The 14,886-nt window shown below is 38.3% G+C and overlaps 1 protein-coding gene and 1 long non-coding RNA gene across 5 annotated transcripts; both read right to left on the minus strand.

Moving 5' to 3' along the window:
• Positions 1-77: 77 nt before the first annotated feature.
• calua (calumenin a) lies at positions 78-7,650 on the minus strand. Of its 4 annotated transcripts, none has more exons than XM_066705189.1 (7): positions 7,521-7,650; positions 4,672-4,903; positions 2,609-2,802; positions 2,090-2,256; positions 1,914-1,974; positions 1,595-1,794; positions 78-1,491 (listed from the first exon to the last, which is right to left on the minus strand). In XM_066705189.1, the coding sequence occupies exons 2-7, from the start codon at positions 4,890-4,892 to the stop codon at positions 1,387-1,389; spliced, it is 948 nt and encodes a 315-aa protein (XP_066561286.1). In that variant the 5' UTR covers positions 4,893-4,903; positions 7,521-7,650; the 3' UTR covers positions 78-1,386. The 4 variants fall into 4 exon arrangements, with proteins under 4 accessions (XP_066561286.1, XP_066561287.1, XP_066561284.1 ...); XM_066705190.1 differs by lacking the exon at positions 7,521-7,650 and adding an exon at positions 7,311-7,479; XM_066705187.1 differs by lacking the exon at positions 7,521-7,650 and adding an exon at positions 7,263-7,296.
• A 1,804-nt stretch (positions 7,651-9,454) lies between these two features.
• LOC136750269 (uncharacterized) lies at positions 9,455-11,068 on the minus strand. The gene is made up of 2 exons (XR_010816846.1): positions 10,560-11,068; positions 9,455-10,272 (listed from the first exon to the last, which is right to left on the minus strand). It is a non-coding gene; the product is annotated as an uncharacterized LOC136750269 (long non-coding RNA).
• Between the last annotated feature and the right edge of the window lie 3,818 nt (positions 11,069-14,886).

The following is a 14,886-nucleotide window of genomic DNA, read 5'->3' on the forward strand; positions in this document are numbered from 1 at the left end:
GAACTAAGATAAAGGAAGAGTCTACAACAATAAATTCCATCTCTATATATACATACACATTGTTTTGAGCAATAAGATCTAGTTTTACAGTCTTTTATTGAGAAACACACTGTGCATTTGCATTACAGAACTCAATTCAAAAAAACAGGATTAGTGTTAAAACAATCTGCTTTCAAAGCATATGGTATAACTTTTACATAGGCTTTCAATTTGTCTGCAGTACAGTTACTAGGCAAATGCATAAATCCATTGAAATGCACTGCACAGATGTATACACAAGACTTGTAAAAAGTTCAAACGCAAACTTTTGATCATTAGTAATGGTGGAAAACAATACAAAAATAGATTCAGTAATATTGCAGTGGCCCCTTAAATACAATATACTGGCTTACATATTACAGTCAGTAAAATCTGCGAATCTGAAGCACAGTAGCAGTCGGATGTATAGGTCTTGAAGCATGTGGAAACATCTTAGGGAGGCCTTCATCCAGCAGTGGATTGAGAGACTGATCTATAAACCACACTGTTCAATAAAACCAATATAAGGACCGACAAGATCTGTTGTGTGGATGCTGGGAATGTAATTTCATACAAATAAAACCATGTACTCAAGATACACCACTGGGTGTCTGTAACATTACAAAAGTTTGATCAACACTAGAATTTTAAGGCAAGAATGAAAATGTGTACAAACCTAACATTTCAAATCTTCTGTTCCCTCAACGGACTCAAGTGTAAATGGATTCTATCCTCATCAGATTTTCATTTTATAAAAAAAAAACAACAACTGGTAAACAAACTGATTATACTTCAATGAAAATTGCATTACATTTCCATTAGAAATTCAAAGGAACAGAACCCTTATTTTCCCTTTACAGGTTTAAGTGAGTGTCCTGAAAGCCAATTTATTTTAAGGAACCAGACAGCACATACAAAAAGCCATCCCAAACAATAAAACCATGCTCCATTTAGAAATGATCCACCCAGTTCAACATCCAGACAACTGCACTATACTATGTAACAAGACAGGGAAAAGAAACATTAACCTTCACCTTAAAAGTCCAGTGCATTAAATGACTGTTATAAGGGTTATATGCATAGACATTACCTTCAAGCCACTGCATGCCAAATACACACATTAAATTCAGTCTCAAGTTAACTAATAGTTCATTGTACTAAATATGGTTTCAAATTAGAAAAATTTAAATCAAAAAATAAAAATCAGGAAGATGTTGTGCACATACAAAAAGATTACACCAAACTTAAATGCGGTCCTCAAATTACATTAACAGTCTTGGTGGACACAACGTGTTGGAACTGGAAGCCATGTAAAATAAATTATTGTTTATCTATTAAAGATTAAAAGGATTCCCTATCTAAACAGGATTAAAACTCGTCGTGTCGTACTAAAGCCTCCCCAAAATCTGTAGCTTGGCTCCCGACGAAGAGATCGTATTTGTCAACTATTTCTTCTTTGGTGAGTTTGCCGTCCTGAAAAGAAAAAAAAAAAAAGTCAAAGTTTGAATCAAATCACTGACTTGAAAGGATTGCAGCTGAAACAAGAGAGCAGTCCGAGTTTAAAGATGTGCATCACCTTGTCCGTGTCCGACTCGTACACAAGATGTTTCGCCTCTGCTTCTGCATGGTCGTAATCTGAAGGTAGAATCCAGTCTTTGGTCTCCTCTTTGTCCATTTTGCCATCTTTATTTTTGTCTCTGAATTCTACAAACTGCTCCCTCTCAGTTTTTACCCATTCGGGCTCCTGTGGATCTCCATCATGACTGTACATATCCCCTGAGAGGCAACAAGAAGCAACAGTAGCTTAAGCACAGAGATTTAATACTTTACCGGATATAAATGTCAATAAATGTCATTAAATAAAATGCCCAATGTTCAGAAACACACAAACTTACCAATGTACTCTTCCAAATCAATAAAGCCATCTCCATTTTTATCAATGTCTTCCATAGCTTCCTAAGGAGAGAAAGACATAAAACATTTAAACTCATTGTAGTCAAGTACTATAGGATCCAATACAGTCACAGATCTACAATCCTTGTTTCTCCCAGATTTAAATCAGCGCACATACCAAAACTACGATATCCTTCATGTAGTCATACTCCTCTGGGTGCAGGAAAGCAGTGAATTCCTCTTTGTTCGCGATCAGGTCCCCATCTTGATCGGCGATTTTGAAGCGTCTCTCATCCCTCATCATCATCTGCTTGTAGTTGAAACCATCTTCAGGGTCAGGGTCATCTGAAGATGGGAGAACAAGATTTTCAAACTGAAAGTAATACTTAAACACCAATTTATTGCAAAATGCCATCAGTATTTGATCTAATATTGCCCACCTTAAAGTTAGTAATTTTCTCCGTATAACCACACTTCAGAAAACAAATTCTACACATCTTAAAAAGACAATCATTTTTTGTTTTGATTGAATTTAAAACTACTACAAGTCAACTTATTTTTGTTAGACTGGTATCCTGCATGTAACCTAGACTTATAGTGACAGTTTAAGAAAGGAACTAGAAACCGATGGCGTTAACCGCTTAAGACAGTGGACACCCTTAGCGCGCCACTTCCTCTCTTCCGATGACCTCCTTACCCAGGTAAGTGCCATACGTAACGTTTTTGTATTCTTCCCAGGAGATCACGCCATCATTGTTCGTATCAAAATCTTTCCACTGCCGATCCACATTTTCATAGATGTACTTCTTTTGGGCCTTTTTAATCCAGGTTTTTAGCTCTTCCTCAGTAACAAACCCATCATTATCATCGTCGATCTTATCTACAATCATTCTACAAGAGAAAGAGAGCCACACAGGTTGTTTCTGGGGAGTGTCAGCACAGACCTACCTAGAATGTAGCCATAAGTTGCGTTTTTGTACTCCTCCCAGGAGATTAGCCCATCCTCATTGAGGTCATGCCTCGTCCACTGACGGTCTACATCTTCATAAATCCAGCGCTTTTGCGCATATTTTATCCACTGTCTCATTTCCTCTGTTGTTACAAAACCATCTTTGTCTTCATCTATTTTATCTACAATCTTGCTGCAAGATGAAAGGCAGAAAAAACAAACCAAGCAGGTATTAGCAAGGAAATGGGGTTGGAGGGTGGGGAAAATTAGTGTACTTTTAAGATTTGGCATAAAGTGAAAGAGCTGGCTTTGTAGGTCACGCCGGACTTCGATGAACTGGTTTTGGAAATGCATACACTACATCAACAAAAGCATTGGGGGCAAACATTACAACAGGAGTACTTAAACGTGATCAGTCTTGAGGACCAAACCTCTTAGATTCATCATGGAGTGGGAATCCACTGGGAGGAGTAGTGCAATGCGCTGTGCGCTGTGGATAATATGGTTCAGAACTGTAACACTGGGGAGCTTGTGTGTATGAAACCCTGGCTACCAGAGATGCCTACATCTACAAAATTGGAAAATGACACAGCTGTGATGCCCTCTAGTGGAAATGAGATTAATCCACTTAGTATACGTTTTGATCTACAGTATGCCATCCCAAGTGTTCATCTGGAAGGGACAGTGAAAGGGGCTGCAGTTTTAGGCAAAGCCATACATTTCTAACAATTCCAGACTATATTATTTCATTTCACTAATTTTGATAGCTATCCACAGTGCACAGAAATTGCACATGGTTTAAAAAAAAATCTGGAGAAGCAAAGCTAGCAAAATAATCTGGGTATAGAAAATAGGAGTTAAAGGTTATACTTTAAATTGTTTGTGTTTTAGCAAGGCGCTATTAGAAGGGAGGAAAAGCATAGCAAATTTTGCACTGGATCAAAAAGCTTACAAATGTAGTTTTCTTCCATCATATTTCTGAACTGTCAAATCTAGTCTGCTAGCATATTTCCTTTGATAAAGGGTCAATTTCTTTCCTTGAGTGTTTAGTGTACAACAGTGAATGTGACTGAATAGGTTATAATTATGAGGTTTTTAGACTGTCTGTACATTGCATTTAAGGTTTGGATACAAGGCAAAAACTCACACCCTTGCCATGCTGTCACAATGCATGAAAAACTTTAAAGTAGCCTGTCGATACAAAGCAATAACACTACAAAATACATTGGGACATTTGGGATAACTGAATACTGAGGTGATGACGATATTCTTGCTGTTAAAGTATGCATAGGTAACAGCTACCTTTTATAATTGTGTACCATTACTTTTGGCAATAATCTAATACAAGAAGTACAGTGACAGGACAGAAAGCACAGATGAAAATCTAGCCAGTCTACTTGAACAAGGCATACAGACCACAAATTGGTAGCATAAATATGCCAAACATATGGGCAAATATCCAGTTCTAGATTGGATCTTTGTACAGTTTATGAAATCTAAACCCACAAATCTATAAATCTGGTTAATCTAAATAGTTCCTAGTCATTTATTGCATTTCCCCACCACATCTGCTGTCCGGAGAACCGAAGCAATCCCAACAAGCAGTTAAAACAAAGAGAAAGGAAATTAGCAGAAATGTTAGTAGGTATACAGGCTTATGCAGTAAACCAGAAGCCTCCAGTAAGAGCAAGAGACTCACACCTTAGAGATCTGAAGGGGTAAACATGCAAAGGTATTCATCACAGTGGCGGCTGTTTGGGTATGCATCAAGTAACAAACTTCCATGCAAATGCGTTAATATGCGTTCCTACCCTAGTCTCTCCTTGCTTTCTTCAGGGGTGAGCTGGTCAAAGGTCTTGGCCGTTTCCGCTCCCAGGAAGGCATCGTGATCATAGTCGAAGTTCTCTCCGTCATCGTGCTCCTTCTCGCTAAGCTTTGAGTCATGGTGAATCCGATCTTTCTTCTCCGTGGGTTTGCTTATGGCATACACCACACAGAGTGTCAGATAAACTATTACTGGTCTGAGCTCCATCTTCAAACAGGCTGTAGGGGGAAATGAAGAATAGGTTAGAGCACAGACATGGGGGAGGAGCTTAATCACTCACCCTCTCTGCACAGCTGCGGTGCTGTTCACCAAACTGCTGTTCTCACAGCAGGAATTACACTGACTTGCAGGAAGTGGAACAGGAAATAAAGAATTAGACCAGACCAGACCATTTGCCTCCAAATGGAAAATGGAGGGGAGTAGGCCCCAACAATTCTCTGGAGAGAGAGAGAAAAAAAAAAACACTGGACGATAGCCCGGCTTTTATGGAGTCTACATAAGAGTCCAATTTTCTCTACTCGTCATTCATAAAGGTATACATGTATACATTAAGCTCCATACATTTGTTGTTTATATGCACGTTAAATGGTTACGGAAGCGTCGGCCGTGTGGACCTATTTCAATGTGTCGGACCAGGACTGAAGTACTGAAGTATCAAGAGGAGGAAGCTCAGGAAAGTATTTCAACGCATCAAACTTGATAAATCATCAGAAAGTACAACACACTAAGAGCATGCAGAGTAACTTCCTTGTTAGCCCAATAGATTATGAATTAATTGTATTTCTGGTCTCAGTTCTGTTAATAAAGTAATTTATAAACGGGGATTGTAGCTACAATTACATAAATAAATGTGTATTTATTTTATTCATTACTTATTTTTTCTTTCATTGTGCCTTTTTGGGATTAAATATTTTGTTATTCAAATACATAGAAAAACTGTCTGTTAATTCCATCTTTGTTAATTGAAAAAGTTTCATCGGAAGCAAAAATCAGGTAAAGCAGCATCCTTACTTAGAAGGACGTAGGAGTTGAAACATTTGCTTGTAGATTAAGATCTACGGGTACATTTACAGGCCTATCTATAGAATCCATCACAATTTACACTTAATAACTCACTTGAGAAGCAGATGGTCAATGCCCAGAAACATACATTTTACATAGTTGTTCACTTGTGAACACTGAAGCGCTAAGGATTTGGCTACTACTTCACATTGCTTCTTAAAATTACGGGTGGGGGGGGTAGGGAGTCAGCACAGGCTTTTCCACAAAGCTTGACTGAAGTCAAATCCCAAAATACTCATTTCCATCTACGTTTCTCAGAACCTTGGCATGTTGTAATGGCTTGATCTAAACACGCTTGTATAGCTGGAAGCAAATAGTGTACATCACACTTCAACAGCCCAAGCACAACTGATCAAACTGATGTTACACTTTCACCAAAGTGTGAAAGTTCACAGTTCAACCTTCTCAAGTCTGAGTGTTACAGACCGTATTCCACCTACACATTGAATCCCTTTTCAGACCTTGGGTTATCTAATGGAGTTCAGGGGCTCTGCCAATACATTTTCACATGCTTATTAATACTACATACAATATGGTTAGCGATCTTCGATGCACTGTATATGGATTGTGGAAGCTGGTCATAACTAGACCTATACATCTTACAGCTTTAAAGAACTGAATAAATCAATCAACAAATTCAAATGAACCAGGCATTATATGGATTGTATGCTTTCCACGGTGATAAAATAATGCCTTTTCTTTTCATCCAAAAATGAGTCATATGCTATATAGTACACACAAGCCTACAAACATTTTAAAACCCTCACAGCAGGAAATTGGGATCTGCTAAATGCAGCCCTTGTTATTTCTACATTTGCATAGATGTAAAGGATCATTTTCAGGAACAGATTTGGCAACGAAATCTTAATAAAAATCAATTCACTCCTTTTATTTTGCCCAAGTCAAAAAAAGGTTAAAAAGTACATTAATAACACCTTTTAAGGATTATGCATTAGGTATGTGCAGGCAAATCAATTGAGGAAAGCACTTATTCTAGTAGTGAAAGCTTCTGCCAATTCTCAATTGCGAAAATACTTTAGTGCCACATAGGAGCAGTACTTCAGTATTGCTAGGCACTGCTCTGTTGCTGAACAATTCAAATAAACCTGCCAACAATTTACATTCAGTAGGGCAAAGTTGAAATGGAGTCGCATTTAGTGACAACTCAACTAAATACAATTAAAAGGGCAGTGTCCAGTAACTCAATACACTAATAGAAAGTGAAATAGCTTTCTTTTGAAATGTAACTATTTCTCATAAAATGCACAGCAGTCTTAGGCGATTTCTTACATACACAACCCCTTAAACATCAGTGCAAGATTAAGCTCGAAGCCCCATACACATTATAACCGATCCTTAAAGCTATACATTGCTCTTTCTATACATCGTGGAAAAATACTGATAAGAGACTTCACCGGCAGACTACGTCATTGCTTCCCTCCAATACAAGGGGGATGCGTGTTATGGATAAGCGCAAATAGACGCATTAGTTGCCCTAGAGGAACAGCGGCTCACTGAAATGCGGGTCACCCATTATAAGGGTCCGTTACTCGCAGCGCACACCATCATGAAAGCAGATCCTCCAGCTTGAGCCGAAATGAGGCGGACAGAGGAGGATGAGCAGCAGCTTCAGCTACAGCAGAGTCACACACCCTACAATCCCAGCATTACCAGATTCCCTTATAACATATAGGGATCTGTACAATTAAAAATAAGAACAAAATAAAGACGAGCAGGAAGAGGATGCGTTATGCCAAAGAAAGGCTCCCTTACCCTGCTCCCGTCTTGCGAGTGTCCCTGCACCTCAACACCGCCACCCCACACACCGCCGGATATACACCCCAGTTTCCGGTGGGGGGGAAAAGCCTGCCAGCCAATCAGAAGCGAGAGCCCGTCCCCGAAGCCTTAGAAAAGCTGCCACTGCGGTGCCTCCTGATTGGTCCACTTCACTGCAACACAAACGACGCGATTGGCTGGGAATCGCCACGTCCTCACGGTGGAGAGCGCGGGCCGCGGCGCCTGGTCCTGCGCGGAGGGCGGCGCGTACTGTGAGCTTTACGTCCTGTTTGATGAAACGCTTACACTTTTCCAGTAAGCAGTTAAAAAAAAGAAAGAAAAAGGCGTGACTTATTGTTCCCTCTCCAAAGGACACAGATCGTCTGTCTGTAGTAATATCTTTAGTCAATATGGATTATTTCCCGACTGTAAAGAAGTCATGGTTTAATGATTTGTGATCAGACCGCTGCACACAGTTCGGGAAGAAGTGTTGCTATTGCTGTCACTTTACAAACCCCCTCCGTAACTTTTCTGAGAAGTCAAATTAAATGTTTCGCTGATTTACATTGACACATGTTGCCTTCAATTACTAGACAATCTATTACAGTCCGCGCATGGCAGCCTCTGTAAATCACAGAAACACGTTGTTGTCCCGTCCCCCCACAATCTAATGTAATCTAACGCATTTTTAAATGCAGTGTTACGCATCATAAAGCGAACTAAAATCCAAATTAAGTGAATTGATCTAGCGGATTAACTTTCACACTTTCCCCTGTCTAAATCGTGTGCAGCAACTGGAATCGTCAGTTTTCTATTAGCTGAATCAGTGTTCAACTCACTGCGAAGAAATGTAATTGATAAATAGTAGTACAGTTAAATGAGCAATATTGATATGAATTAATGGATTACCCCAGACGGTTGATTCATATTCAACCAGTACAATGTTATTCTCAGTAGGCCCTAGGACATTACATGACAGCAGGGGGCGCTATTTCGTCACATGCAGTTGAACGTTCATTTGAGAACTTTCCTGGTCCCAACCCCCTTTTTTCTTCTGATTTTTCCCCGTATCCAGTCATATTAGAATGAATCCAATTTTACAAAAAAGAAATGGTGTATATAATTAACCGATATAATATCAATAATAATAATAATAATACATTATTATAAATAGCAAAACAAAACAAAAAACTTTGAGAGGGTTAAGATTAAGATTAAGACAGATGAAGTAGTAGATTTTTATTGGATCAATATGCATGTTTGCTTAGGAGAAAGCTAGGTCAGGTAAAAATATATAATTCTCAAAGCTGATAAACATCACTAGCTAATCCAAACAGCAAATACTCAGCCACAAGTAAAGCCTTTTCCGGGATCTTCTGTTAGCTCAGCCGGAGAGCGTGAGTGACCACAAAACACACAGTTTATATCATTTCTAATCATTGTTAATCTACTATCAAATTACATTCTTCCCATCTCTGGCAGAAGTGGACAAATACATTGGTAATAACTTGGGATCCTGGTGTTGTCAGCACAATGCTCAAATCATTCTGGACCCCCATCCCTGCACATATACTATATTGACACTACATGCTTAAATCTGCTTTTTGTATTTTCTTCTGCGCATTTTGCTATGGTTTCAACAACATGTTGCCTGCTACTGTAACGCAGTGTTTCAAATAGGGAGAAAAATCATCCATGTCCTATTCAGTCGTGGACACAGTTTCAGAACCCATAATAATGTTCAAAAATGTATCAGCACAAAAAACAGGGTACAAAAAACAGCAGATACATGAGGCTGTGATACTTGGCTACGCATTAACATACATTACAACCATAAACTTCATGTCTTGGTCTCATTAAGACTATAATGATATGCCATTAAATGTTTTGAATGAGAACCTACAAAAAAAGCCAGCAATGCAAGAAATATATATATTTAAAATGGAAATAGTGTGCTTTATTTTGTTATAATACAATACAAAATACTTATAAAACATTTAATTGTAATCAGCAATATCACACATTCTTTTGCTCCTTCATAACAATCAAAATTTCACTATATGCTTGAGCTGTGTCCATATTCAGTTTGTGTGGTTTGACTTGTCAAGTTCATTTTGTTTTGAAGTCCAACAGCAAAATCTTGATTTGCAGGCAGAAATCCATTGCCATGCTGGTACTGACTTGGTGGCCCTTGTCTGCATAATTGTTACAAAGCTTTTGATGGCTGGAAGTGGTGCAGTTCACTATCCTTTCACAATAGAGATGCTTAAGTGATTTCAGAAGTAGAATAAAATAGTTGTGCTCTAAAATCGTAAAGGATATTAATGTCCACCTGATCTATAATGGCATGTTTTATCCTACTTCGTATTTGTAAGCATGGGACATATTCACTTCTGCAGAATAAATATAATGTAGCATGATTTCGAATTCAGTAAACGTTCGATAAGATTTTGATTACAATCCAATCGATTTCGTTATTCTTCTTAAAACGTCACGTTGGCGAAACTTTCCGCTGCCATGGTTGGGATGGTCGCCCTCTGAGTCCTGCAGATGCAGCTCCTGAGGAGACTTCAAACTGGCAAGGGGATCCACCAGTCCAATGAACACAGCCAGCAAGGACACCACAGCCCCAAAGATATACATTTTCAATAAATGTTTCATTGTTTTAAGGAAAGGTCTTGTTCTCCAATTCTTGAAAGGTACTTCTTTTTATCGCAGGACACCGAAGCAATGCAGACTCTGGCTTCACCTGAGGAAAGAGAAAGTGAATTGAATGATCAGAGTTAGTAACATCACGTGACCTGTTTAATGATGGGACGGTCAATAAAATAAGACACAAGAGAGACAGACGGGACGGATGGCTCCCACATCTTTATTAACGCAAATCCCACAAAGTAGCACCTCGACTAAAAACAGCCCTATCACCATCATAACCATCTCATTTGTTTCCAACATCCATACACCTGATTATTTCAGTTTCTTCGCCATTGCAGTGGTACATGTTAGTCAAAGTGAGATCCAACTGCGAACACTTACCAGAACAAGAGCATCATGAGTTCATATGATATAATAAATCCATAAATCTACTTCAGACCAAACAGGCACTTCTTGTTACTGCAGCTTTCCTTGTGGCTGTGTGTTGTTTTTCCCTTATTTGATTACAGGGCTGTCGTTGCATATGTATCTGTGTTTAACGTTTGTGACGCAACACTGAGCGCCTCCTCCATTCACATGGCCGGTCATTCCCATGTTGCTGAAATGCTCAGCGCACGTAAGCAATGGGCGACAGCAGTATAGCAGACTGCATAATCGACTCACTCTATTCATTTTGTGTTTTCCCTTTTTCTTTGGGTTTATTGTAACTCTGCTGACAGACGCAGTAAGCATAGATAAAGTAGTAACTCCAACAACTTCTACAATGTGTATAGTAATACAATGTAACTAACCACTGCTACTATACATGTAACGTTATCTTAAAACAGATATTCTTGTATTTTATTCCAAAACAAATGTAGGTATTCATGATCAAGTAAATAAAGATATATTTAAAAAGTAGAAAAACGTTGGTTTCAGGAAGGACCTTGGGCTGCAATCAAACTATCCTCTGCTTCCCAACGTTATTCACACCACACACACACACACACACACACACACACACACACACACACACAATGATCTGAACCTTTTAGTCACATTTATCCTAAATCAACAGTCACTCAGTCCTATTGGAACGACTGTCATTAATGCTCATAGCAAAGACAATTTTAATATTAGAGTTAATGTTTTAAAAAATCTGTTTTTAATTTAGAAAAGTCCACTGGTTACATGGGGAGCTTTATTAGTTGGTAGGTTTCTATGTGTAGAACACACACACACACACACACACACACACACACACACACACACACACACACACACACATATAAATATAGATATCTGAACTGTTAATCTGGGCTAGTATAGTAGACAGGTAATAAAACCTATTGATTATTATTATTAAATAGTTTACACTGATGTATCAGTCAATGCATACACCTTCTCTACCATCATAGACAACTAATGCAGAACAAATAGAAGTTGATGATCTCACTTATGAGACAGTATTCTCTCTAATATGTCGAATCTATATTGACAGAGGGAATGGTCATTTGCCGAGTGCTGTTAAAATATTGCAAGCCAAGGATTAGATTGAAGAATATTTAGCAGTATCTTCAGAGGCACACTACAGACAGTACAGGGAATCATAACAAAGAAACAGACACAAAGAAAAAAAAAGATTTACTTTCCTCACTTTCAAAGCAACATGTGCAGATGTTACACTGTGAACTGAACTCCGTTACCTAACTTGGTGTTGTTGACTTTCATCCAGTGTGCCAGTGCCAGACTAACTGCATGTGCTTGAAGAAGGAAGAATTAATTTACTGAATACTCGTATCTGTCTGAACAGTTTAGCTAGGAAACGTAACCAATTGACCTTCTGTAGGAAAATCCCAGCAGGCTAAAGATCAATTTTAGGTTAAGATCCCCATGTATCTCTAATATAAAAGGGTACTGCTAATATGGTAGGAATTAATGAATTATTAAGCAAAGGGCTCAGTGACATAACAAATGTCTGTGTTAAAGTCCTGATGCTGCTGCCCTTTATCTGTGTCTTTCTTTACTGCACCTCTTCTGTGCTGCCTTTATTGTGTTCTAGCTTAGCATCCATTCTATTGCATCTCCGTTAATATGTACCTACTTCTGCTAATGCCCATCTCAAACTCTTTTATCACCACCTCTTATTTAACTGCTACAGTCTGATCCACGTTGTGTCTCCTCCATCTCCATCTCCACTCAGGTTTTAGGAAGAGCCTCTATGTCTGGACTACTCTCTGCCTTCCACTCTTTCCCCCCCACATCCTTGCTCACCTTCTTGATAAGCATGCCAAGAACATAAGAAAGGGTACAGACAAAAAGAGCCACAAGAACAACCATGCTCCTTTTGTAGCTTGTCTCCTAGTTACTCAAGATTCTCTTCCCATCTGTTTTTGAATTATCCCAAGTGTTGTCGGCTTCAACAACAGAACAGGGGTAGCCATAACACTGTGCTTCAACAACTGTGCTGTTTTCTGTTCTGAATGCCTTTAAACTCAGTTTCCATTTGTGTCCCCTTGTGTCATTGGTGGAGGTTCTCTGGATTGACATGGTTGATACCTTTCAGTAACTTGACCAGATGATGGGAATGTGATGTTTTTATTGTTGTCTTACTTGGCAAGGGAAACAGATTATTGGCAGTACAAATCAGCTGCTGATTACAACTTAAATTATCACACTGCCAAGATCTCCATTAAGTTAGTTATTGTTGCTTTATGCTTTAGAACTATCCCAATCCTGATTTCAAGGCAAACGATTTGCAGTCAGCACTATAAACATGCTGGTAAAGCCGTTTTTATCCATACTTTATCCTGGCACTTCTACCCTACACCCCATTTTGTTGTATGGTGGCACTAAGCCACCCCCGTCATAATACACTCTATTATTACTAAAACGTATTTATTTGCAAAGGTGACTCACCTTCAGCAACACAATGTTTTGGAAACTTACAAGGAACTACAAAATGTTACATAGTGCCAATGTGACAGTGTAGTCTCAGAAATAATTAGAGAATACAGCATAGCATCACAGTATTGGTCAAAGTTTGATAATGTTCTGGTCCAAGTCTACTTTTTATTATTATTATTATTATTATTATTATTATTATTATTATTATTATTATTATTATTATTATTATTATTTCTTGGCAGACGCCCTTATCCAGGGCGACTTACAAAATATAAGAGCAATACAAAGTGCAAAAATACAGTGCAGTTCAAAACATAAAAAATTACAAATTCCAATTTACATATTACAGTGCAATTCAAAGCATAATACATTTTACAAATTCCAATTTAAACAAGTGTATACAATATATGAGGTCTTACATCCTGGATTGTAAAAGCTGAGTGCAGACAAGATGTTAGGTCACAGTCAAGGGCCAAGGGAAATCAAAATAACAAAACTAATGAACTACTAGTAACGCAAGCCAAGTAGTATGATAAAACGTTGTAAAGTGCTATCTTACAGGAGAGTAAAGGACTAAATTAAAGTACTGTCTGAAAAGATGTGGCTACCTGCTCGAAGAATAATTGCTGAATGAGATTTGCCCCTATGTCCCCTTCATAATAGCAATCCACTTTCCTGTTTGGGGATATCTTCATCCAGCAGTGGACACAACAAAGGCTGATGATGATGAAGATGATATACACTTCCCCAATTTTTCCAGTTTTTATTGAAATTAAAGCACAGTTTTTAAGTACAGTTTCCTACACCATAAAATGGCACTTGGAAACTGGAGAAAACTCTGACAGGAAGAGGTCTGGCAGACCCACAGCCACGACAGAATCCAAAGACATGTTTCTGAGAGTCAACAGCTTGTGTGACAGGCGGCTCACAGGACAACAGCTTCAAGCACAGCTTAACACTGGTCCAAGTAAGCAAGTCTCAGTTTCAACTGTGAAGAGAAGACAATTTTGTATCATTTTTCTGTATCTTAAGAGTGTTAAGGTAGAATGGAAATGAACCTTCCACGTGATATCAGTGTATACCCTTTCTGCCGGTTTCACAGACCCTGATAAGCATTCATCTTGGGCTATTTTACCTAAAATAACATTGGGGAGTCCAAGACTAGTGCTAACCTGTGAAACCACTCCTTAAAGTACTTCCTGGATATGTCCATGGCATCATAAGCTGTGTGTGGCCTGGCTGTGCAATATGTGAGTGTGCATTCCTAGCAGCTGACTATGTCACCATGTTCTCAATAACCCTGAGGCAGTCTGCCCTTTCACCTAATTTTCAGTGTACTACAATGATCATGTAGTTTGGAAACCCCACAATACTGAAAATAAATCACTGCATGGTTGAAATATAAAGTTGCATTATTTCAGATTGAATTTTGTGATAGAATGAATTACACAGAAATATACCTTTGATCAATAGAGTATGTGTATTTATTTTGTTTAGTTTGAGTCTTATCATCTTATCACAATTCACAGGAATACATTTTGCACTCCAGAAACATTACTGAATGATTTATTACTATATTGTTCCCAGACGTATTTGATTTCAATGTTGGCATGTGCTTCCATTGATCATTGACCAAGTTAACTGATTTTAAACACATTAAAAAAATATATATTTTTATTATACAAATCATGAACTGTTAAAGCTAAAAATCCAAATTTCATGGCAAGACACACGACCCAGATGGGAATTTTCCTTGAATGTACCAAGATCATGAGATGCGTTTATAAAAAAATGTAAACACTATAACCAACTTAACATATGC

The sequence above is a fragment of the Amia ocellicauda genome, chromosome 5 (assembly GCF_036373705.1).
Source record: "Amia ocellicauda isolate fAmiCal2 chromosome 5, fAmiCal2.hap1, whole genome shotgun sequence".
NCBI classification, from domain to species: Eukaryota; Metazoa; Chordata; class Actinopteri; order Amiiformes; family Amiidae; genus Amia; species Amia ocellicauda.